This window comes from Oncorhynchus mykiss, chromosome 11 (assembly GCF_057628025.1).
Source record: "Oncorhynchus mykiss isolate SJ-2025 chromosome 11, ASM5762802v1, whole genome shotgun sequence".
Classification (NCBI taxonomy): Eukaryota; Metazoa; Chordata; class Actinopteri; order Salmoniformes; family Salmonidae; genus Oncorhynchus; species Oncorhynchus mykiss.
In genome coordinates, this window is record NC_143032.1 from 33,254,780 (window position 1) to 33,271,646 (window position 16,867).

The 16,867-nt window shown below is 41.6% G+C and overlaps 1 protein-coding gene across 1 annotated transcript in view; it reads left to right on the forward strand.

Annotated features, from left to right (window-relative positions):
* Nucleotides 1–16,867, forward strand: part of LOC110535589 (receptor-type tyrosine-protein phosphatase N2) — a 295,931-nt gene that overhangs the window by 129,415 nt on the left and 149,649 nt on the right. The window contains exon 10 of the mRNA XM_021620665.3: nucleotides 3,834–3,913. Within this exon, the coding sequence (XP_021476340.2) occupies nucleotides 3,834–3,913 (80 nt within the window). The remainder of the gene's footprint in view (nucleotides 1–3,833; nucleotides 3,914–16,867) is intronic.

The window sequence follows — 16,867 nt, forward strand, 5'->3', positions numbered from 1 at the left end:
CATAGAGGAGAGAATACGAGCCATATGAAAAGATTATCATAATACAAATGAGGTGGTTTAGCTTCGGGGTGCTTGTTTTGGAATGGATTTAAGTTTCTACATTGGATACTGTTATGTATAAAAACAGCACTTTACCTTGCCCATGCTGATGTTCTTTGCTCTACAGAGATGACGTAAATGTTTTACTGATCATATGCACTAGGGGGAGTGGCCTCCTCAGACACTGAGGTACGCTGAACTGAACTGAACCTGGTGAACTGATGGACCCACACACACACACACACACACAGAGATAAACCTGTACCCCCGCACATTGACTCGGTGTACCCCCTGTACATAGCCTCGTTATTGTTATTTCATTTTGATCCTTTTTTTCAATGTTAGCTTATTTAGTAAATATTTTCTTAACTCTATTTTCTTAACTGCATTGTTGGGCTTGTAAGTAAGCATTTCACAGGAAGGTCTACACCTGTTGTATTTGGCGCATGTGACAAATAACATTTGATTTGTGTCACACACACACACAATGTCTGCACAAGCGCGAACACGTGTACACGCCGACACGCGGACGAACACGTGCATAAACAAACACACACACACTTCCCTCAACTGAGCTAATATGAGCACTGAGCTTATAAACCCCATTCGATTACACAGAACACCAGCAGAGTTTTGATAGATAACTTATCCAACTCAATCACCATGAGGTTTTTTCCAGAGTCTATTTAGACAATTATTTTAGGAAGAAAAACACAACCGTTTCATTTCAGATGCATCTACATAAATTCCTGGCAGACCATTAGCACCAGGAAGAATGTGGGACAGATTGTGAAAACATTAACATTTGACAGAGCAAACAGAAGAACATTCAAGTGTCCAGTTTTCTGAGAGTTAAGGGAATATTCCATCAACGTTCCACCGAACATGCACAGAACATGGTTGTCACGTTCTCAGAATACAAGATATGAATGTTCTAGACATGTTTCATGAGAATGTTGCAGGAACATTCCTGTGTCCAGAGGGTTAGGAGAATATTCCTTACACGAACATGGTCGTAGCAGGACGATCGGACTACCGTCAACCAAGAGGTTGTGAGTTCAAATTCCGGGTGAGGACATATTGAGTAATGATGCTTAATAATTGAACATGCACAATGCCATCATGTACATTTAAAACACTGTGTGTGTGAGTATCCCTAACCTTGCCAATCGACAAAGAGCTGTGAATGGATCAGTGGTTCACCAATCAGGGCCTTAATTGGCTCGGTAACAAGACGTGATCTGTAATTTTTTTTAAATGGGGGGGGGGCACAAATGGTTTTGCAACATTCCCATGAAACGTCTGTAGACATGGAATATTCTCCTAACCCACCGAAAACTGGTACATGAATGCTTTTGCTACATTCTCAAGAAACATGTCTAGAACAACCACATTCTGGGTATGATCTATTTGACATTAAGGGATTGGTCTCTTGGAAATATTCCTTGTACGTTACGGGAACATTCCTGTGAAGACTTTAGTTAGTGACCTAATGACACTTTTAAGGGAACATTCTCTAAAGTTGTGGGAACCTTTGTTGTTAGTTGGGTTGTCCATCACAGAAGTAGAACAGATTTTTTACATGTCATAAAGCTCAGTCACTTGTCAAAAAAACTTTTTAAAAAGCCAAAACGGTGACAGAAAGTTATGTTGTATCATGCAAGGAACCACTTCACAAAATAAAATGCATTATTATGACTGGTATTGACAATGGAAGGCTGCTGGTCTCTGATCCCAAGTATTATATATCCTGCAGTTGTGGCCATTCGGACAATTTAAATCTATAATCTGCTTGTTCGACAATTTGTTTTACTTGCAAGTGGACAAGCGTTAATGTTGAACCCTGGAAGCCATTAAACGGGGTTAACAGTGAGGAAAGTTGCTAATTCAATGCTCATTCAAAGCTATGCCCCTGATTTTATCCCAAAAGGCACACTATTCCCTATATAGTGAAGGTGTGCACTATATAGGGATTAGGGTGCTATTTGAGACGCGCGACCCATGTCTCCGATGGTGGCTGTGACGGATAGTTTTCTCTCAGGCTGGGTTACAGTAGGCTGGCAGTGTGATGATGGATCTCCCCCCAGTTTATACACTGAGGCTGGAAGTAACTAGACTTCCAAGGCCAAACACAACGGGTGAAAAATTACTTAAAATTCATCCCAAATGGCACTCTATTCCCTACGCAGTGCATTATTTTTGAACAGGGCCCATAGGGTTCCCAGACAAGAGTAGTGCACTATGTAGGGAATAGGATGCCATCTGGGATACAAGTCTGAATAAAGGTGGTTTATGAGGGTCATATTGGGGAGGTGGGGTGTCACTTCACCTAACGATGCCCCTTCACACCTCACGCTTCCTGGGATTCTGACTTTTCCCCTCAACCACTGCTCTACACTCTTTAAAAAAAAGGGGCTCCTAAAGGGTTCTTCAGCTGTCCCCATAGGATAACCCTTTTTGGTGTAACTATTTTGAGTTCTGTGGAAAGGAATTTAACTTCTACATGGAACTTTAACAGGTTCTACCTTGAACCAAAAAGGGTCCTTCAAAGGGTACTCCGATGGGGACAGCCAAAGAACCCTTTTATGTTCTTGATAGAAACAAAGGTACTAAAGTACTATATAGGGCCGTAAGTGTCATGTTCTGACCTTAGTTCCTTTGTTATGTCTTTGTTTTAGTATGGTCAGGGCGTGAGTTGGGTGGGTTGTCTATGTTCCGTTTTCTATGTTGTGTTTTGCGTTTGTCCTGGAATGGTATGGTTCTCAATCAGAGGCAGGTGTCGTTAGTTGTCTCTGATTGAGAATCATACTTAGGTAGCCTGTTCCCACTTGTGTTTGGTGGGTGTTTATTTTCTGTGTCTGTGTGTTCCACACGGAACTGTTTTGGTTGGTTATTTCACGTGTCGTTTATTGTTTTGTTTCCGTGTTCGATTGTTTTAGTTAAGAGCATGAACACGTACCACGCTGTGCATTGGTCCTCCGATCCTTACTACTCCTCCTCGTCAGAGATACCGTGATACCTCTTTTTGCAATATTGTTTCGATTCAATGGCTTGTGAATCATAATTTTGTAATCAGGCAAAAGGTTTTCTCCCTGGCAAGATGTAAAAGACCTTACCATACCATAGTATATCAAATGTATTGCAATACAACAACGCCCTGGCTTGTACCTTTAGACCTAAGTTTGTCACACCACCATTAAACCCTGCAGAATATATTTTATTTTACCAATTGCTGTTGGCTTTCTGCCTATTGGTCTCGGAGAAGGATTTTTCTCTGTTGGGATTGTTGCTGACGTTGGGACTGTGCTTCTGTAGATATTTTTGTTTTACTGTGACTGTAGGGAGTTTCTTCATCCTGTCCAGTCTGGCTAGTTTCTATTTTGGCCATGATTAGCATAGTTAAACATGTATACTGCACTGGAGAGCGAGGAGTGTGTTCAGTTTACGAGCTCGACAGTGGGGACATAGGGGGCAAATAGACGGGTAGCCAGAGGGGCAAAGCGAAGGTTCTCAGCTGCAGTACAGTGCCACACGTTCATGTTTGGTGTTTTGTTCAAATTCAAACAGAAAGACAAAACAAACTCCCTCCACTGGCTGCTATTAAAGATGTTACATGATTTGAAGCTTGCTGGTAGCTGAAGCTCTCAGGGAGTCACTCTGTCTTTCTCTGCTCCCCACTCTACTCTCTAGTCCTCTGTCTCTCAGTCTTTTTCTACCTCGGTCTGCGGTTGAATTGAAGAAAACTGAGTTTTGGGAGTGTAGCTAGCTTTTCCTCTTTTGCTTCTATATTTCAGAGTGCTGGGTCCAGCTGTGACCTTCAGGGTGGGCTCCAACCCTCGTAATGTCAGCACTGCAGATCTGGCCCACGTTGCAGGTACGACCACTCTCTCATTTGCACCAGTCGATATCCTCCCAAATCCACCCACTAATCATTACCTATATCGTGCTCATCATCACTTATTGGTTTCACCATTGAAGAAAGTCACAGTAAAACCTCTGATCGTCTCAAAGCAGAGTTGATCATTGATTCGCACAAATATTTTGTCATGTTTGTGTTTCACACAGGATGACAAGCGTGCCCTACTCAGATACATAGGCTGTGGCCCAAATGGCAGCCGATTCCCTATTTAGTGCACTCTCTGGTCAAAAGGAGTGCACTATATAGGGAGTCGGTGCCATTTGGGATGTAGAGGGTGACCCTGGATGGGCTTCATCTGCTCTCCTTGCACATCCGCTAGACTGACGGACAGGCTCAGACAAGCTCGCCGTCGTAAAGCCAGGCAGTTTGATGTGGTCTGATAGAAAGGTGTCATGATGAGAGTGGGGTGGGGGTGTGGTGGGGGGATTTGTTATTTCAGTATGCATTGCTCCCGCACCGCATTACACTACACCGCACCGCTGGCATTGTCTGAACTTGATCAACAAGGGAGTGTGACGCCCTTGCTTCGGCTGGAAATGACTTTGAGAAGCAGCGAGCAACAGTCCAACAGTCAATAACATTGGGGTTGGAACAACAACAGTAACGACACTAACACAAACCACATGGAGCCTTTTTATATTGGCTAAAATGTGCTGTTTCATTCAGTGGAATTTGGCACCACTCTCCGGATGTATTATTGGGTGGTCTATAGTGGTTCGTTTCTGTCCTATCCATTTACAGAGATGCTACAACAACGCTAGGAAATAGGAAGAAGGCCCTTACGGAAAAGCCATGTGATATCATGTGTTTTTGGAACACTTCACATGCAATGATTTGAATGACATGAAGTTCCAAATGTGGTTTTTCGAATGTGATCTCACAACCTTTAACGTGGGGTTTCAAATCTTCACCCATTTCACAGTATTTTTCATATGAATTTTCACCGGTAATGTCTTGCAATTTTTAAAAAAAGAAACAGCAGTTAGGATCTCCCCAGAATGTCACGCGGTCACCGTGTTTTGCAATTGGCATATTTGACCCACTTTGACATACGTGAATACATAGTGAATACATAGTGTCCTCACCTGGGATTTTGAACTCCCAGCTTCTTCTTTCATGGCATTCTGATCTTCCTGCTACGCCACCATGTTTGTGTCAATAACTGATTTCACCTGTGTCCCTACACTTTGGACTTTTAAAGTCAATCTCAGCTTTGTTAAAAAAAAAAAAAAACACTAAAGAAAAACCATTATATTTATCATAGTAATTGAGAGAACACTAAACAGAATAATATTACCCACCAACATTAGACAACTATACAGAAAAACCCTAAAATTGCTAATGAAATCAATGATGAGAGAATAGTCAGATTAATGGACAACTAAAAAAGAAGTGCGGATGACACTCTTTTTCTAAGTGCAGAGATGTATTATGGGTGATAAATGTGTAGAGAAATGCTATAGACTTTGCAGCGCTGCAGAAAGATAATATCCTAAATCCAGAGGTTGGGAGCTCAAATCTCAGGTGGGGTCATATTGAAAAGTCAGTACTAAGTGATCATGTTAAATATAATCATATTCTCATTGATTAAAGATTAGTTTACACTATTTTAGCTGAACAGTGTACCAATTACTTGAAAACCCCCATGTCATTTTCATTCCCAAACAGGTGATTTTTTTTTTTTTTCACGTGAGGTCAGTTGTTCACCTGTGAAACCATATGTTGTATTAAATTGAGAGTTTACATGTTAGTACCACCTTTTCACTTGTGAGGAGAATAACATGTGAAAATCTAACTCTCACATGTTGAACTGCAATTGTGAAACACTTGAAATGTTGCAATCCCATGTTGTCACATTTATTTCACACGAGATCATGTTTTCACATGTAGATCCATGTTATCACATGTTATCACATTAACCAGAATAACCGTCACTCCCCAATTCTAGTGCTGTAGACCCTATGGGTACATCTATCAGTACTCGGTTTGAGATGTCTCCGTGTGTGTGTGTGTGTGTGCGCGCGTATATGCTTGCATGCTTCCACGCTGGTGCGCGTCTGTCCGTGTCTATGTGGAGTGATTCGACTGTTGATTAGTCATCGTGGGGGGAGAACTAATGACAGCAGCGAGTTCGGGCTGAAATGTCAGACCAAATGTTAAGTCGACATGATCAGCATCCTGACCACTATTGATGAATTATGAATCCAACCGACCAGAATACCAATGACTGACTGAGCGGTACATGGTGTAACATGGGGGATGTGTGAAACTTACTCCTCAGCCTTGTGTCCCGCTTGCGTTGCTACCTTAGCTAGCTTTTGAAGTGGTGCGATCAGCTAAGACACTTGAGGGAGGGCGGTCACGTGTACTAGCAAGGCAGAGGTCGGAAGTTCACGGCAGGTATGGGCCGAATCAGGAGGAAGTGGTACTCACTAAGCAAGCAGCGTGTCTTTTACAATGGCAGGAGGAATACTTATATATCCACCCTTAGACAGTCACACTGTTTCAGTTGGGCAATGTATAGTACAGGGATGGGCAACTGCCCCCTCTCCCCCTTTTGTAGGCCCGTGGATCACTTTCCAAAAACGACAAAATAATTGAGAACTCAGTCTAAACTTATCGTTGGGAGTTAGAATAGTAGAATAAACAAGGTACAATTTTGAAATGTGTTTGTATCAGCAGTTTTCTCTTATGTCAGTCACAGAAAGTCACTCAAATACCCCATGTCAGCAAAATAAATTGTAGGTTGGTAAATTAGTTTAGCCAGCTATCTGAACTTGTAGTAATCATGGTCAAATGACCGACTGGGGGGCCCTCATTGATATTGTTAATCACTCTCACTCAGATATCATGTAAAAAAAAAATGCCAGCATTTCTCTCCGACCTATGGCAAAATGTGTAGAATTGCAGCAAACTTTCTTTAAAACTGCAACATTTTCTCTACATCCCATGGCAAGAACTGCAGGAAATTAACTAAAAAATATTTCATCTTCGGGCCCCCAAAAGGCTGGGGCTGGCTCTGACTGCATGTGTGAGTATGGATGTGGGTACACAGACCCCAAGTTACTAAAAATAAAAATGGAAATATCACATTTACGTAAGTATTCAGACCATTTACTCAGTACTTTGTTGAAACACCTTTGGCAGCGATTACAGCCTCGAGTCTTCTTGGGTATGACAGTACAGGCTTGGCACACCTGTATTTGAGGAGTTTCTTCCATTCTTCTCAGCAGATCCTCTCAAGCTCTGTCAGGTTGGATGAGGAGGGTTGCTGCACAGCTATTTTCAAGTCTTTCCAGAGATGTTCGATCAGGTTCAAGTCCAGGCTCTGGCTGGGCCACTCAAGGACATTCAGAGACTTGTCCCGAAGCCACTCCTTGCAGTGTCTTGGCTGTGTGCTTAGAGTCGTTGTCCTGTTGGAAAGTAAAATGTGGAAAAAGTAAAGAGGTCTGAATACTTTCCGAATGCACTGAAATTATATTATTCTGCATTATTATAAATTATTTTCCAGAATGTTTTATACCTATAATACTCATACTGTGCTACTTCAGAAGTGAAATGAAGATGCTCTGGGTTGAATGTGAAACATAAACTGACAGCCAGATCACTCGGCCTCCTGGGTAATGCTGGGTTACCTTTGACCTCTGTGTGACTGCATCACCAACATGGCCGCATGATGAACTTGTCACTCACACGCACGCAAGCACATACGTATGCACACACACACACACATCAAACCTTTGGCCTCATTGTGTGTTGACCATTGACTGTGAAGTGTTTCTTTAGTTTAGCTCTATACTGAGTATTATTTTTTTTTAAAGCATTTTGTTGTCAACTGACAACGTCACAAAAAGTATGCGTGCTTATTAATTTGGCCAGAAGGCTTGAGTTATGGTTCTGAACAGTCAGATAGCTAGCACTAATGACAAGAAGCTGCCGTGTGGGGAATCGTAGGTGGCTCGTTTCAGCCGGTTGTATCATGTTATTGATACCATGTCTTGTTTTGAGGTGTTTTGACTGTCAAAATTCGCTAGCTAACCAACAACTGTAACGATGTACTTGAGAGACAAGTGCTCATTGTGCAAATTAATTTGTTTTCAATAAACATTTGGAGACAAAATATAGTTTACATGTTGTCAACAGTCTACGCCAACCCTATCTGTTTTGCTGAGTAGTTGTGCACCTGTCCGTTTTGTTGCTTAACAACCAACCATCTATAGAAACCCCTTTTTTAGTGGAAAGAATCAGAAGAGAGCAAGATCACATTGATTGAGAGAATAGACCTGTGTCAAAGATAGCTCCATTTAAATGTACACCTTTTTTCCCATGTCTTTGTGAAAGTCTTACACATGCAACTTTAAATACATTTCTTCATCTTTACATGCCGTGACATACATTTACATTATACATTTTATTTATTACATTATACATCTATGTGAGTGAGGTGTTTTGATACCTTTCTACTAAATCAGTTTCAAATCTGGAGTAGTTAGCCAGAGCATATTAACCAGCTAGTATGTCTATCAACAGCTGTTGCAGTGACATTCTATTGAAATTGATACTTTCATAGTGGAGTCTTTTGTTAAGACATGTAGCTAGCTAGCTAAACAATGAACCATGATCCCAACGCATGACGTTACCACCTTGCATGAATCTGCAGGTGGCAAATAAACCACGTTCAATCTTAGCTAGCTAACATTAGGCTATAACCAGTCAAGCAAATGGCTCTGAGATACGAATAACAATTTCATACATGTAATGTTAGCTAGCGAGCCAGCCGGCTAACGTTCGCTAGCTGACAGTACACTTTGACTTTCTGTCGAAATTAGAAATGTGTAATATCTGTAAATGTAGCTAGCTAGACTCTTACCCGTATACATAATGGATGGACACGTCTCCTATCGTTTGCCATGGTTGCCGTTAGTTTGAAGATGTAATACGGAGACAGGTGTTTTCTCCAGCTCCGTAGCTATCATACTCAAATTCTACTGATTTCAAAACTCGACCCTCCAGAAAGTGGAGAGCATACACGTAACGTTAGCTAGTGAGCCAGCTAACATTAGCTAGCTAACAGTACACTTTAATTTGACATTAGGCTTCTGCACTTTTACTACGCTAAAAAAAGCAGCATCAGACAGGATTACCGACACCAGCTCAAATAGACAGAAGCGTGCTATATGGCAGGCCAATCTAAACTAAACTCTTGGCATGTCCAGCCCACTCATTATCTCAGACAATCATGACTAGCAGGAAGGTTGACAGCCTTTTCTGTGGCTAAAACAACTAGGTTCATAATTTAAGTTTATTCGTATTTACAGATGGCATACAAGTTTGTTAAGGCACATGAAAGTTCACATGTTTGAGAAGGCATTTCTGCCAAAAAATGCATTTTGATTTAAAAAGAAATGTATGATCAAACAGCTCTCCTGTGAAGTAGTGACCCTAGTTTCCTGAAAAGGGTCACATATGTAATTGAAAAGCCATCTTATAGGGAGAGAAAGGTCCCATTGAAAATACTTATCGGTAGAGATCCCATTGAAAGCAAAGTGTGCACCCCAAATGGAACCCTATTCCCTATATAGTGCACTACTTTTAACCAGAGCCCAGTATAAAGAGGAGATTTGCTACCTCAATGAAAGTATTGCCATCTTTTGGCTATGGGTTCTTACTGGTAGAAGGAGTGAAAAGCATGATGGGAGGTTTCACTGTATTAGTGAAGGTAAGAGCTACTAGGAGCTCTTGTGTTCTGCTCAACTGGAAAACTGGTGGACAAAGACCTGTGCTCACTAAACCCCGCATGGCTAGAAAACAAAAGATAAGGCGGCTGCTTGATCAAATCTACTAGGCTATTGTGTGTGTGTGCGTGCGGGAAATTATTGATTCAAGTTTTGATGACTTGCAGACCAAGCTGTAAAAAACAATGTTGCAATGTGTCATTAAAGACACTTTTTGCTCCTTTATTTGCTTATGCTCTCTCTCGCTCTCTCTCCTTATTCTCTCTCTCTCTCTCTGATCGAATGAGGTTCTGAATGTGGTGAAAAGCTGTATACTTCAGACTGCTCTGCAAACATGTAAATCACGTTCACTCGGGAAATTGGTTCTGTCAAAATTGGTTACGCTCACTGCTAACCAACGTTTCTTTAGCCACGGGAAATGTAATACCCCTCTCATTTTCCCTTCTTTTTTGTTTCTTCTGTGTACAGTAACTGGATAGGTGGAAACATGCATGGTTTGTTTTTGTTTCCTTAGCAATTACTGTATGTGAACCAAGATCATTCATACAGTGTTAAACACATTTACATGCATTTGTGAAACATCTGAAAAATAAAATGTTGTCTTTTTTTTTAAACAATTTGCATTATCTTCCATTTATTTCAGCATATCATTGGATATGCAATTGATGATGCTTCATTTTTGTTGTTGCTTACTCTGGACAGATTGCTTCACAGCACTCTTGGCAAATCTTGTCAATGACATCATGTATAAGTATGGCACACTATTCTATTCTGTTACGTCTACCAAGTATGTGTTTCTCTTCCAACCACTAACATATCACACTAATTGCATTCGCCCCCCTATGAAGCTCAGACAGTGATCGGGACGCACTGTCCACACTCTGTGGTCAAGGATGGGTGGCTGTGTGGAGGATGTGTAGGCTGGCCGGCTGGGGGTGAGGCACACCTTTGTTTGGACTGTCAAGGCTGGTCGACCCCAGGGGCCCAGCAGGGTGCCCCGGCCTCCAGACCGTGAGAACCACAGCCCTGGTCAATGAGCTGTGATCCTCTGGACTGACAGGGGCCAGCAGCCGGGGCCATCTGGAGCAGATCTGGAGAGGGGGGGAGGGAGGGAGAGAGATGCACAGGGGGAGAGAGACAATAAGCAGAGATCTAATTCATATATAAATCATTTAGATACAATTTGAATGAAGAGAGACTGAGACACTGCGTTCCACTCAGTCAGGGAAAGATATCCACACACACATATATTTTTATAACAGCCACACTATAGAATGCTGGTCTCTGTCTTCCCTCCAGCCGAGCAGAGTAGCATAGATCACCAATGGAGAATATCTGTGTTTTATATCTATGGGTTTCATAGAACGCTGATTTCCCTCTTCTCTCCACGCAGAGCTGACCTTCAGTCCAACAAACATTTGTCAAAATGCCAAACATAATTACCTAGGCTCCTCACACAAAGTAATGGGATTTATCTCCCGCTCACCGAGACACTAACAGTAACGGCTGGAGAAATGGATGTGTGTGTGTGTGTGTCTTTGTGTTCATGTTTTAACATCTGTATCAATGATCATAGAGGTTAGAGATCACTTTTATCTCTCTCTGTGTGTGTGTGCGCGTGTGCGTGCATGAGTCTGCTCTCTCTGGTTGAGTGGCCTCAGCGTGGTGATCAAAATCTTCCTCGCTCTCATCTCCGTCTGTACCCCTGGCAGCGTGTGTGTGTGTTTGTGTGTCTGTTCTCTCTACCGTGTTACCATCACCTGTCAGTCCAGGCAGCACTCAAAGGCCTCCTCGCATCACCTCTTCCAGGAGACACACACACACACACTCACACAAGCACACAATGCAACACACTGTTGACGGTTACTCGATATGACACACATCACCACTCCATTTCCCATTTATACATTGTGATCGACGCAATATCCATCTCATCTATGTTTACGGTCATGGGAATGAGTGACAATAATTTTTGTGTATGGGGCGCATGCACACGTTCCAATAGCTGCAGGCTAAGAGAAACTTCAGCTACGAGCATTGATCTCCCATATCAGGGGATTGAGTTTACTCTCGCTTGTAAGATCATCATGCTAACCCTCACTCCAGCACACTAACATGACTACATCCTGTAGTCTCGCAGGGATCACTGTCAGCCTATAATATACTCACATACTCTATTAAAGCACCAACTGTGAAGGCTGTCAGTTTATAAGCTGTCTAATTTTAGTGAGTGGTCAGTTCACTCTCCCTGGTATCCAGACTGAACTGAGAATCTATCCCTTTGCCTAGAGACTGCAGAGTATGCCCTTTAAACCCTTTCCTGTTGTTTTTACGGTAACTTACAGGAAGCCAGTTGCCTGTAAGTTACCATATTTTGCCGTATCCAATACTGTTACTGTGATATTTTTTTTCCCATTGTTTTTATGATAACTTACTGTCTGCCTGTAAATTACTGTAAAACAACAGTACAATGCATTACTGTAGTGCTATTAGGGTAACTGTAATGAATGAATGAATTAAATTCATTGAGGGGAGATGGGGGTTTATTTGACAGTATTTACAGTGCCTTGCGAAAGTATTCGGCCCCCTTGAACTTTGCGACCTTTTGCCACATTACAGGCTTCAAACATAAAGATATAAAACTGTATTTTTTTGTGAAGAATCAACAACAAGTGGGACACAATCATGAAGTGGAACGACATTTATTGGATATTTCAAACTTTTTTAACAAAGCAAAAACTGAAAAATTGGCCGTGCAAAATTATTCAGCCCCTTTACTTTCAGTGCAGCAAACTCTCTCCAGAAGTTCAGTGAGGATCTCTGAATGATCCATTGTTGACCTAAATGACTAATGATGATAAATACAATCCACCTGTGTGTAATCAAGTCTCCGTATGAATGCACCTGCACTGTGATAGTCTCAGAGGTCCGTTAAAGCGCAGAGAGCATCATGAAGAACAAGGAACACACCAGGCAGGTCCGAGATACAGTTGTGAAGAAGTTTAAAGACGGATTTGGATACAAAAAGATTTTCCAAGCTTTAAACATCCCAAGGAGCACTGTGCACTGATTAATATTGAAATGGAAGGAGTATCAGACCACTGCAAATCTACCAAGACCTGGCCGTCCCTCTAAACTTTCAGCTCATACAAGGAGAAGACTGATCAGAGATGCAGCCAAGAGGCCCATGATCACTCTGGATGACCTGCAGAGATCTACAGCTGAGGTGGGAGACTCTGTCCATATTGCACAAATCTGGCCTTTATGGAAGAGTGGCAAGAAGAAAGCCATTTCTTAAAGATATCCATAAAAAGTGTTGTTTAAAGTTTGCCACAAGCCACCTGGGAGACACACCAAACATGTGGAAGAAGGTGCTCTGGTCAGATGAAACCAAAATTGAACTTTTTGGCAACAATGCAAAACGTTATGTTTGGCGTAAAAGCAACACAGCTGAACACACCATCCCCACTGTCAAACATGGTGGTGGCAGCATCATGGTTTGGGCCTGCTTTTCTTCAGCAGGGACAGGGAAGATGGTTAAAATGGATGGGGAGATGGATGGAGCCAAATACAGGACCATTCTGGAATAAAACCTGATGGAGTCTGCAAAAGACCTGAGACTGGGACGGAGATTTGTCTTCCAACAAGACAATGATCCAAAACATAAAGCAAAATCTACAATGGAATGGTTCAAAAATAAATATCCAGGTGTTAGAATGGCCAAGTCAAAGTCCAGACCTGAATCCAATCGAGAATCTGTGGAAAGAACTGAAAACTGCTGTTCACAAATGCTCTCCATCCAACCTCACTGAGCTCGAGCTGTTTTGCAAGGAGGAATGGGAAAAAATGTCAGTCTCTCGATGTGCAAAACTGATAGAGACATACCCCAAGCGACTTACAGCTGTAATCGCAGCAAAAGGTGGCGCTACAAAGTATTAACTTAAGGGGGCTGAATAATTTTGCACACCCAATTTTTCAGTTTTTGATTTGTTAAAAAAGTTTGAAATATCCAATAAATGTCGTTCCACTTCATGATTGTGTCCCACTTGTTGTTGATTCTTCACAAAAAAATACAGTTTTATATCTTTATGTTTGAAGCCTGAAATGTGGCAAAAGGTCGCAAAGTTCAATGGGGCCGAATACTTTCGCAAGGCACTGTAGATGGGATTGCTGCAAACAGCTTGGCAGCTAGGTAATGTATTTACAAATTACGGCATATGCCAGAATGCCAGTTTGGAAGCCTTTGTTAAGTCCCCCAGAAGTGCATGTGATATAAATGGCCATATTTTGGTATTATATTTCACTTGCACTTCTAGATGCCATAACAAAGGCTTCCTAACATTTACTACAGCAAAAAAAACAGACCAAAGGACATGGTAAATCCTACTCAACCATTAAACGTTTAAAGTAACCGTCCAGTGTTTCCAGATTTCTATGAAATATGACCGATAATTATTTACAATATGAGTGAAATAGTTCCCCCCCCCCCCCCCCCCCCAAAAAAAAAAACTATGTTAAAAAGCAGCTTTTCTGTGTTGGAATGGTATGGGTGTTCACCAACAACAAATTAGTGTGGGCAGTTTGAGGAAGGGTTTGTAAGCGTTTTTCCCCAATTTATGCTTTGGCCACAAATATGAATATAGGATGAGTCAACAATATTATTTGGATATGAATTAACAGCAACTGGACCTTTTTAAATAGTGATGTAACGTTGCCCAGAGCTCCGAGGCATGAGTCGAAATCGCTAAGCAGTATACTTCGAAGCAGTGTTCTGATGCCTGTATCACTATATCAGAAGCACGAGATCAATGACATCAGAAGCTTCGTTACCACCTCATTTGTTTGGTATTGAATGAAGACAAAAGGGCGCTTGCACACTGCACATGCAGTACGGGGTGTGGGGATGTCATCTATAGTAATTTGGCTGCTCTGATTTATTTTGAGCAGCAGGTGCCACTAGTGTACACTGTGTTGATCAAAGCCTTGAGTAATGAATCTACATTATTTTCAACACAATCCGCTAGAAAACCTCAATGCTTCAGGAAGCTTTGTTTGAACGGCACTACTTTTTAAAGCAAGATTTTCAATAGAGTTACTTTAAGCCTTGCTGCACTCCAATCTGTCCTCTATACACATTTATTTGACGGTGCAGTGATACCACATCAGTCAAATTGGTACAGCACTCTTACTAACGGGTGGCTAATTATGTGGGAGTTTCATTCAGGAAATCTGTTTACCAAGTATTCCCATAAATAAAATAAAAAGAGACGTGATCGCGTCTCAATGTAATTAAGTTATGAAATGATTGTTATTTTTAAATACATCTCTTTCTGGGCTTAGTTGTGGTATATGTTCAGTGTACAAATGATTGTAATTGTGTTCTGGAACTCCGACCATACGCTTTGACAAAAAAAACGTCCCATGGCTGAATCTAGTTGGCTATCCCTGCTTTAGTGGATGTGCTTTGATTTTGTTGACCTTGCGGTCTGTGTGGCATTTTATTTTGAACATTCCAAAACACAGTAAGTGAACTGCTGCTGTATTTTATATAGCATATTTTACGATAATGTCCAAAATACATCAATCATTATGGTAACATCCAAAATACATCAATTAGGAATATTTTTCCACAATGTCATTTACGGTAATCTACTGTATTCAGTAAATACAGTAGGATACTGTTGATTATACAGTTATTTACAGTGCAAAAAACTTTGGTTTGGTTTTACAGTGTGATTATGTCCCAAACTGCACTCTAATCTTTTTACAGTTCACTTCTTTTGACCAGGGCCCATAGGTCTCTGACCAAAAGTAGTGCACTTTTTAGGAAATGGGATGTGACAATGAGGTGTGACAATGAGGTGTGACAATGGGGGTTGGAGAGATAATACAGAGAATGCTGAATTCCTAAGACAATACAGAGGACATTCTGTCATACAGTTGACAAGAAGAGTCATTCCGTGGGCTGCCCTACACAACCTCGTGATTGTTCCCCAGTATTACCCTACTAGCACTACGGCGGTGTGTGTGTGTCGTTCTGTAAACATGTTTATTGTGTCAACAGCTCTGTGATCGGCGAAGTTGAAGACAGTAACAGACGCCTGTCAACAGCCGGCCTGAGCTCTAGTGTATTAGAAGATCTCGCTGTAGACAGGGATTAGTGTCTCTGGCATTGTTTGTTTGCTAATTCCATCTCCAAGGTATTTGTGGAAAACAGGCATGAATAATTTAACGTGGTTTCGAAGTGGACGAAAGGAAACAATCGGGGAGCATGGGAGACTAATGAAAGTGAAAAATGAAAATCCAACTGTAAAAAGCTCAAACTTTTCCAACACCAAGGGAGAACCATTGGTAAACGGAAATTGAAGACGTATTGTGAATTGAAAGCATCTAAATGAGGAGAAATGAATCGAAAGTGGTAGGCGGGTCAAAGCATGTTGTTTTGGAATTAAGATAATGGTATCCGCACAAACCACCGCTGCGCCGCATATCCCAAATGAATGAATGTGTTGTTTGGTTTGGATAAATAGGTGACGTTTTAACCAGCCAACATCTCAAAACAGCCACAAGCCACAAGGTCGTGAATACATTTGCAATGCCAAGTGAGTGTCAGACTGCATCTTGTTTGTGTTCAGACTCATATTGATATCAGTGTAACATATGCACTCAACATATTCATCCAGGCTTTTAGATCCTCCAGAGCTCTGGGCCCCCGTGAGCGTTCTCCTGGAGACAGGAGAGGAGTGTGTGTGTGTGTGTGCTTGGACTCGCACAGCTTTCCAGACCAAGCACACAATCATGTGACAGAATGGTCCTCTTTACATCACAAAGAACAGTAGTCATTTGCACTCTGGTTGTGTATGGGCCACTGTTTGCCCTTTTGTGCTTTTGTGGAGCCTGAAGCAAAGACTTGTGGTCACAATTTTAACAGGAGTTCTTGATGAAATGTCCTAATTCAAATACAGGTAAACATGACGACACCACAAAGTTATCTACCTAGCTATAAGGGTTTGGAATGGAAACTGAGCCTTCGGGAATTACACTAAGTATACAAAACATTAGGAACACCTGGTCTTTCCATGACATAGACTGGCCAGGTGAATCCACGTAAAAGCTATGATCCCGTATTGATGTCACTTGTTAAATCCACTTCAATCAGTGTAGACGAAGAGCA